The sequence below is a fragment of the Vigna unguiculata genome, chromosome 4, assembly GCF_004118075.2.
Source record: "Vigna unguiculata cultivar IT97K-499-35 chromosome 4, ASM411807v1, whole genome shotgun sequence".
NCBI classification, from domain to species: domain Eukaryota; kingdom Viridiplantae; phylum Streptophyta; class Magnoliopsida; order Fabales; family Fabaceae; genus Vigna; species Vigna unguiculata.
The window spans coordinates 4,445,311-4,455,372 of NC_040282.1; the positions used below are offsets into that span (position 1 = coordinate 4,445,311).

Sequence of the window (10,062 nt, forward strand, 5' to 3'; positions counted from 1 at the left end):
CTTAGCAATGTTTAAGTAGAGGTAAGATAAGGGTAATATTTTGTGATGGCTAAACAAATGTTTTGAAACACATATATAACTCATTAGAAGATGCACAAATGTTTTGTGATGCCGAATTTTTTTTCCAGGACATTCATACATTAGGATAGTAGGAGAATATTACTTCTCTTTCTATAGGGACCAAGAGAGTTGGAGAATAATATGGAAATTTTTTATATAACTTTTATTTGATGAATTCGAATTCCCCTTATATATTTCACACATCATATTTAAATAACATTTTATTTTTAAATAAATACATTTACTTCATCTTTACGGAAAAAAAGAAAGAAATATTTTGTTCTTGGTGTCTCACTTTTTCCTTTAATGAAATAATAATAAAATATCATAGTGCAAGCTTTTGCTTTCTACCAAAGTTTATATTATATTATCACCAATTCAATTTTGATACACAGTTGGGGCAAATATTTTATATTATCATTTGATAATACATAAGTATGTCTTTTTCAATAAACAAATATTTGTTTCATAAAGTATTTGGCAATGTAACTCTTTGTGTAAACCTATAATAGATATAATAGATGCATGTTATCCTTTTCATTAATATAATGGAATACGAAGATAAATGTCACTTCCAAATATACGTATATGTGTACAAATGTTATAAATTAATAATATACTCATAGATTAAACTCAAATAAGCCTCCCATTGTATCCAAGTCACATACACTGTGTATATGTATATATTATCTAATTATATAATATGGTTTATAAAATATAATAACACTAATATCTAACCCTCTAACAAAACACAAAAAAAAAAAAATACAAAGTTTTTACGTAATCATAAGAATTTACAACTTATCTACTTTTGTTTATATATAATCTTAAAGTACGGTCATTATGTAATTATGAATACAAACATAAAAGTTTAAAGTTAAGTTAAAATAATTAATAAATTTAACCATTAAATACTATATATATTATATTTAATTTTAAAAGTACACATATTACATATTTTTATCTTTAATTAATAATTAAATTGTTTTTTAATATTTGTATTAAATATTTCAAGAGACTAACCATTTTTGAAAATTATAAAAAACATCAACAATAACTAAATGGAGTTAGAGTGTTTTATTGCATTTATTTACCAAAGTTTCAGACAATATTTTCTATTGAGATTATGATATATATATTTTTTCCATAATCCGTTTCATTATTCAATATTATAATCTAAAAATTAGATGAAATTATTATATAATTATCTTTCTTTCTCCATCAATTCATTTAATATGCATCTTAAATCAAGATAAACCATGTTATTTGTATCAATCACTTAATCATTAATGATTTATAATATATATTATAAATATATTATATAAAATTTAGTTTATAGAGGAGAACTTATTTACACACAAATCATGAGTTTGAAAATAAAGAATTATAGCTTGAATTAGGTATTTTCTCAGTGAGTGACATTAATTAACATTGATTTTTTCTCAGTAAAGTGTGTGATTCTTTATTTGAACAATATATCTAACTGTTTGAGCAATTTTCATATTGTTCTTGAGCCATATATTTACAAAAGGACATAATTCATTTAATCTCTTCATAGTTCAAAACAATATTTGAAACTGCTTAGCTTTCATAGAAGATATAATTGTTTTTTTATTTTTCTTGATTTAATTGTTCACTAACTCCCTGAAGAACTAAAAATTATTACATTTTAAAAGTATTTAATTCAATTTTACTAATAGAAAAAACTAAAAGAAAGTTGATTGAGTCAAAATAGTTTGTATATTAATCAATATATTATTTGTGAATCCTATTTATTTTGTTACAAGTATTTTTCAATTTATTAAGATAAATAGTAATAACTTTGTTTATTGCATATAATAAATGTTACTGATTTCAAAAACTTTATATATATATATATATATATATATATATATATATATATATATATATATATATATATATAAAGGATAAACCATGAAAATAATTCCTCCATTGATGAAAAAAAAAATCCTTATAAAAAATTTGATATACGGGATTTGATAATTTCAAAGAAAATATGTTTGAAAGAGACATTTTTTTTTCCTAAATATTATATTACCCTAAGAGGTCATCACCAATAGTCTAAATTTAAAATAATGAAATATATCTGTAAAATTGATATTTTTACTGCTATTTTTAATATCAACGAAATGAGAAAACAGTTAATAAAGAATGAAAAAATACGGAGACAACTTAAAACCAAATACGGCTACTCATTACAGTTCAACAACATGTAATAACAGTCATAATTAGTATACAATTATATCAAACAATTAAAAAAACATGATTTAGAGTCAAATCTAAATTATTCAATTGTAAAAAAAAATGTATAAATTATTCAATACGTTATCACATTCCTCTTAACAAAAATTCTCTTAAAGTATTTGATTATGTTTTAAATTTCATATATTTCATGGTCAAAACAATAAATACTACTTTTTATAATCATATCTTAAATATAGTACTGAAAATATAGTACTGTAACACTAACTTTCTGCGCTGTATAAACTGTGTCCTAATATACTAATTGAATACATTTCATTTTTAACTTTAAAAAAACTTCATTTTTATTTTTTCTGTGAATTTTTTTAAAATATATTTATTTATTGTTTATAAAATTCAGACTCAAAATCCTATTTATAAAATATATATAATTTAACATGAGCGGCACCCGTAACTTATTTATGAGTAAAATATAATATAAGAGCATTAGCATATTTATTTATTCATTGGCTTTTGAAATAAATTATTTACTGCTATAAATTATGTAAAGTCCTATTTCTGAGAAGATATCTGAATCATCAATGGAGTCTCAGATGTGTGTAGATTAATTAATATAACAAAAACAAAAAAATGCAGAACTAGGTGCCAAACATTAATTAAACACAACTAATCTATGAGGTTTCCCACTTGTGTTAAACAGAACATTTCAAAATCAATATATATATATATATATATATATATATATATTATTGGCTTCATAAATTTTCATTAACAAGAGATAATGAGGCATTAAAATAATAGTGTAGAGTTTGAGTTTCTTTTTTATATGAAGTTGTGTTATTAAGCAATTAAAATATTATCCTAATCCTTGTTTTATGTAACGATTTCTTCTATCTAAAAATAACAGTAACATTGTTTTATAAAATTTTGAGTTGATTGATGTTTTTAGTTTTGGTTGAAACATTATATTTTTATTTTAAACCTTAAATTACAGTTACCATGAAATGAAGCCAAGAAAAAAAAAAGAATGGTCATGATTCATGAAATATTGAATAATTTGTAGGGTTCATTGAGTGTGCAATAAAGGAAAAAGAAGAAGAAAGAGAATAGATTAAAGCAGAAAATGAAAGAGGAGTATATACTATAGACTATGCAGATATTGATATGATACTAGCAACATTAATATAAGATATTAAATGATGGTATATAATAAATTATATATAAAAAAAAACCCGCTGTTGAAACAGCCCACTGGAATGGCAAGCATGGCCCCTGGTTTTCTGATTTGGCTTCCAAAAACCAACTGTTTTTCTCTCTCAACTAACCCTGCCACCACTTCTTCTACCTCTTTTATATCAATATCAATCCACATTCCTTACCCACCACTGCTTCACCCACACAATTTTCCAAGCCAATTTGTAAAATTTTCACACCCATTATTGTTATTGTTATGGTTAGTACTAGCATCATCTAAACCTTTTACCCCCTCACACCAACACAACACAACACCACCCACAACATCAACTGTGTAAAAAAAAAAGGAAAAAAGAGAAAGAAGTACAAAGAGAAAACATACACATATACACAGTTAGACAAACTCTACCCTTTAGCTCATATTATTAATTTTTGTTAACTTGTCATATTATACCCTTCTCCTCTGTTTTTGCTCTGTTTCTTCTTCTGGGGTCTTTGTTTTGCATTTTGGAGAGGCCTTTGGAGTGCCCATTTTGTGAATTTGAGGCTTTGGGGGTGTTTTGACGTTGCATTATTGAGTTGGTGTGGAAAGTTGAGGCCTTTTTTGGTGGGGGTGGTTTTGGATGGGGATTGAGAAGACCTTGGCTGAGAGAAAAGGACGAGAATTTTGTGGAATTTCAAGGGAAACCATTGCCAGCAGCAACTCACGGCGGAACCGGCGGCGTCAGAGGAAGAAGCCGCCGGTTCAGATGCTCTTCGAGACTTGTAAGGTTGTCTTTGCCTCTGCGGGGACAGGCTTTGTCCCTCCCCTTCAGGACATTGACAAGTTGCGGTCTGTTCTAGGTACTATACCATGTTGCTGTTTTTCCCTTCTTCTTTCTTCTTTTTAGCTTATGATTGTGCCATGTGTTGTTGCTTGTTATTGGTTGCTTTCCCCCTATCTGGGGTGGGTGTCAAAATTTTGATCTGGAATGCAAATGTTTAAATTTGTGTGTTTTTCATCTTGATGTAAGATGTAATCTCAATTCTAATGTGGTATGGTGAAATGGGTTGGATTTTTCTCTTATTATTGGAATTATAATAATTTAGTTTGGTCATGGAGTTTGTATTGTTGGAGGGATCAATAAAAGGGTGGGTGTATTTTATGCCCCAATTCAATAAAATAATGTTAATAATCAGTGTATGCTTTTGGCAATTGCTTCAATATCACAAATTGCACCAGACTTGTGTGGGGTTTATGCTTCTTTTATATTCTAATTTTGTGTCTTAACGTGCATGCATGTGTCTTGCATATATGCACCGAGGTTTCTGCATTGGCTATCAAATAAAAAAATGGTTGTTATCATGTGCTTGTTGTGTCCCCGAGCAAGATATATATATTGACATTGAACTAATTTCAGTGTCATGTGAACTACGTGTTTGATTCTAATATGAATGACATCAAACATAGTGAAACTCTTTGCTTCTCTCTCCTCCCTCTTTTTCTCATGTGTCCATGTTGATAATTTTGATTCTCTATATCATAATTTTGGGCTATTCAGGTGATAAAATTAGCTAGATTAATGGTTTATGAAGACTTTTAATCCTATTATTAGGTGGGAGACAAAACAACCAATCACTGGATTTGATAACTAGTTGAATGCTTGTAGCAAGTTTTTTGTGTGATGATGATTGCCAAAGAGGGAAAATAAAAATTATTCTGTTTTGGAGGCCTAGCACAAAACTCTTATTGTTCAGTGGGAGTTGTTAAACATAGGAATGCTACTCTTAGTTGGTTTTATATGTCTGAACCATAATTAATGCATATAGTGAAATTTTGTTGTATATATGTTCCTTTGGAACCTTAATCAATTACCTGGACCACACGTAGCTCCACAGTGTTGCCAAGAATTATGAACCAATTGTTGTAAACTGTTTTTTTTTTTTTTTTTTCGTGTTTTATTATATGTGTCATGATGCAAAGCATGCAATGCAACTCTTGCTGTCTCTCTTTGTGCAGATGGAATAAGGCCAGAAGACGTTGGTTTGAGACCTGATATGCCGTATTTCAGGACCAGTGCCACTCAGAGAGTGCCAAGAATCCAGTACCTGCACATTTATGAGTGTGAAAAGTTCTCGGTATTTGCACATGCTAAACCTGGAACTGATTTCATGGTATGAGAGTGAGTGATGTTTTTCTTGTGTAGATGGTAACCTTGTTTTGTTGTGTGGTTTTTTCAGATGGGAATATTTTGCTTGCCACCTTCTGGAGTTATCCCTCTTCACAATCATCCTGGGATGACAGTTTTCAGTAAGCTACTTTTTGGCACTATGCACATCAAGTCATATGATTGGGTCGTTGACATGCCTCCTGAATCTCCCAACATCATCAATCCTTCAGAAAGTGAGTATCTTTTCCTATTCTTGTAACATGTCAGTGTACTTTGAGGACATGTTGCGATAGCTGTTACATGTCACAAAAGAATGCTTTTAGAACAAAAGATTCAAAGCTTTCGTTATCTTCTAACTGCACATTCAAGCCCCATGAATAGTGACAAATACATAGAAGGTGGTGTTTAACATTTGGTATATGTACATGCCCTTCTGTGTTGAAGGTGCTGTTTGGTTTAAGAATAATAGAGAAATGTACCTAGAAGGAGTTTTGTTGCTAACTAGAATTATCTTTAGACAAACCTATGTTGTGTGTGCATTAGGAACTTCCTATAGTAACCCCAACAGAACTCTCAAATACTACACAAACTTCTCCAAACGTCAAAACCCTCTTGTATACTTTTCATCTCAGAATGATGTGAACAATTTCATGATCAAAGATTGATTGATGGTGTTATCTTTGTTTGCTTTTACTGTGTCTGAGTTCCAAATGCTTAGTGAAACATCTTCTCAGTTGATTGTTGTATTGAGTCAATATATCTCCCAAGTTTCTTCCTTTCATGGTGAAAGAGAAATGGAATGACATACTTTTTGACATGCCCTTTTCAACACATCTTTATTATTGTTGAATTTCATGTGTCTCACTGAAAATAGAGTGGGATCCACATGATTCAAAGGCCCCACATAAAAGGGGAATTAGTGAATTAGCGAATTAGCACCAGTTACTCCTTCATAGTATTTCTTTTTTTTAAACTGTTCTTGTAAGCACAAAGAAAACAACTAATGTTTATAATCTAATTTGCAGGCCAAACTCGTGAGATGAGACTAGCCAAAGTTAAGGTTGATGCTGATTTCACTGCTCCTTGCAACCCTTCCATCCTTTATCCAGAAGATGGTGGCAACATGCACTGTTTCACAGCAGTGACAGCATGTGCAGTTCTTGATGTGCTTGGTCCTCCATATTCTGATACTGAAGGCAGACACTGCACATATTACCACAATTTTCCATTTTCCAACTTTTCAGGTATCTTGCTACTAATGCATGAATGCATGCACTATTAGTTTCTTAACTTTTTGTAATAACTATTCTTATAAGTGATTTCCATTAACTGATAGATGCACATTATTTTGATTTTCAGTGGATGGATTATCCATACCAGAAGAGGAAAAGAGTGCTTATGAATGGCTACAAGAGAGGGAGGAGCTTGAAGACTTGGAAGTAAATGGAAAGATGTACAATGGTCCAAAGATTGTGGAGAGCTAAATTACTGATAATCAATCATATCTTCTCACATTACATACACTCTCTTTGAGTTCCTGTACTCAGTTGTTACCCTTACAGATATTTTTTTCTGTCAATTTCTTTCTTTTTCAAGTAGAGAAACAACTCCTGTGTTCTTCTTGTACCCTTTTTGTTGTTGTTTCTGTAGTGTTTTTTGTTTTCTTTTATGAAACATGAGGCACTTGCCATGCACTTGGTGCTGTTTTCAGTCTCTATAGTTCTTTTGTGTACATACCAAGAAACAGAAAAGGACAAAACTCACCGGAAATTAAACTTCAATGAAGGTGCAATGCAATTAGCTGATCCAGCCTCGTTTTGTAGGCTAGTTGGTTATTTCATTCAACTCACTTTTTCTGATGATTTAAATTAGCTACTTTGTACACAATTCATGTGTTAATAACTTGGTATGCAATGTTTCAGCAAAGCCTGGTTTTTTAATGTTCATCTACACATTTTTCTGAGCTTATTTATATGGTACTATCTACAATGGATCATGTAGAAAATAAAGAGGAGAAAATGTAATCCATATATAACTTGATTTTTATACTCAATTTACCCATTTTTTTTTCTATTACTTTTCAATGGTGGAAACATGTTTTATATAGCAATTAAGATAATTATATAATAATACAGTATATATAAGACCTTTTCTTTATCATACATATTTATATTTATATATACGTATCATATTAATATATACACATAAAACATTTTAACGAACTGTGTTTCCTTTGATAAAACCATTATCATTCACATATAAGTTATATTGACGCTTTAAAGTTTATTAATTATTTATTATCACATAAAAATATATAAAATATGAGAAAATTATGTCTAATCCATGAAAAAAATAATTTCAATATATATAACTATCATTAAAATTTCATTACTAGTTAAGATAAAAAAAAGGACAAACTAATGTAAAATACAAGAAAAACACCATAATATAAGCTAACAAAGTATAAGTAATAATGTTGATATGGATATTGTCGTGCCTATAGAATCACAGAAATACAAAGAGTTCGTTTAGAATTGGTAACCTTAGATAAATGCTTGGCCTTTAATCATTGTGAAGATCATAGGTTAATTGGTTATGTGTGGTGAATGAATTATACTAGTAATAATTAAGCTAAAGTTATCGATAGTTCAAACGATTTTCTTTAATGTTATATATGTGTTATTGTGAGAATAGTTGCATGCATGCATGCATGATGGTGACATCATAATTCAAGTGATATATATAGCGATATATATGTGTGTATATATAGCTATCAAAGTAGCCACGTAGCTACCATGGTATATATGCATCATAGGGTATAGCTGTTGGAAAATGTTGCATGAATTATATATAAATATATGTTTTTTGTTATATAGTTGATTAGGTTTTTGACCTTAAGGGACAAGGAAAGGTGAGAGAGAAGATGGAGGCATGTGAGAGAGATTTCATGCACGTGATAGAGACATGAAACCTTGGATGCAATTTGAAGGTAGCTAGAATGTTTGAACGTAAAAAGGTGGCTCTTGGAGCAACAAGAGGGTCAGAATTTTCACACACACACAAAGAAAACATTAGCAGAGAAAAGAGAAATCGTTTTCCATTTTTAAGATTCGTTCGTACGAGTTGATGTAGATAACTTAATTTTCGTACTTATCATTTTGAACAAATAATTTAATATAACTCATAAGAGGTGTAAACTATGAACCAAATAAATTATTGTATTAATTAAATAAGTATTTTTGGTTCCTTGATCTCATCAAGTTTGTAGCCTGGATTCACAACAAAACTGCGGGGTTTTGGCCCAACTCAAACTTTGCGATGAACAAACAATTATTTAACATTTTTTTGTGCATATCAAGATATCATGTACCTTTCTTTTGGATATATATATATATATATATATATATATATATATATATATATATATATATATATATATAATACTATTAATATTTTCATATTAATTTTTATTCATTGCTCTAAAATAAAAATTACAAATACTTTTAAGTTTTAGTTTTTTTAATTCTCTATTTAGTTTTTTTTTGTTATTCTCTATTGAACATTAAAAATACACTATTTTCACACTTTAAAAATAGTTTTAATATATTTTAAAATTTCAAAATCAATAACCATCAATGTATCTATATATTTACATATTTTGAAGACAAATTAGATAAATGGCACGACAAAATCCAAAATCCAAATTCCTTATATTTAGTAATTAATACTATTCTAATGATAGACATAATTAAAATGTGTTATTGCTATTAGTTCATATATGGGTAAGTGACATGAATAAATTGTATTATGAAATATAATTAATTTGAATTAATTGTATATTTTTCTATTCAATTTCAGAATTTTTTATATTTTCCAACAATTTAATTAATTGCTAATTTAACATGTTCATTGTTTTGTGGTGGATGACGTTGACGTGGATTGGAGATGTGATATATAACAATAAAGATGTAAAACTACGTACATGACTAATTATACGATAAAAGAGTTACATTTTTTTGTTTACTTTTAAATTTTCATATATTTTACCATTCAAATTTTAAAATCTTACACATTTTATTGTTGTTAAGGATTTTTGCATTAAAATCAGAATAATGAAACCAAAATAAAAAATGGGCTAATATATATATATATATATATATATATATATATATATATATATATATATATATATATATATATATATATATATATAATACTTTCACTCTGATTAATTACCAGCCCAAAAATATCTTTCTATTAAATTGAGATTTTGTTTTTAATGACTTTCTTAATTCTTGCTATCAAGTTTCATTTAAATGAAGAAAAATTTAAAAATAAAACTATTTTTAAATGATATTAGTTAAAAATATATCCACTAATACCAAAATTAACTAATTTTTCTCTATGTTTGAATCTAGAGGGATTAATTGATAAC

At 28.5% G+C, this 10,062-nt stretch overlaps 1 protein-coding gene across 1 annotated transcript; it reads left to right on the forward strand.

The window, feature by feature from the left end:
* Positions 1-3,580: 3,580 nt before the first annotated feature.
* On the forward strand, positions 3,581-7,472 carry LOC114182682 (plant cysteine oxidase 2-like). The gene is made up of 5 exons (XM_028069601.1): positions 3,581-4,320; positions 5,477-5,595; positions 5,698-5,860; positions 6,653-6,871; positions 6,987-7,472. The coding sequence occupies exons 1-5, from the start codon at positions 4,101-4,103 to the stop codon at positions 7,109-7,111; spliced, it is 846 nt and encodes a 281-aa protein (XP_027925402.1). The 5' UTR covers positions 3,581-4,100; the 3' UTR covers positions 7,112-7,472.
* The last annotated feature ends 2,590 nt before the right edge of the window (positions 7,473-10,062 follow it).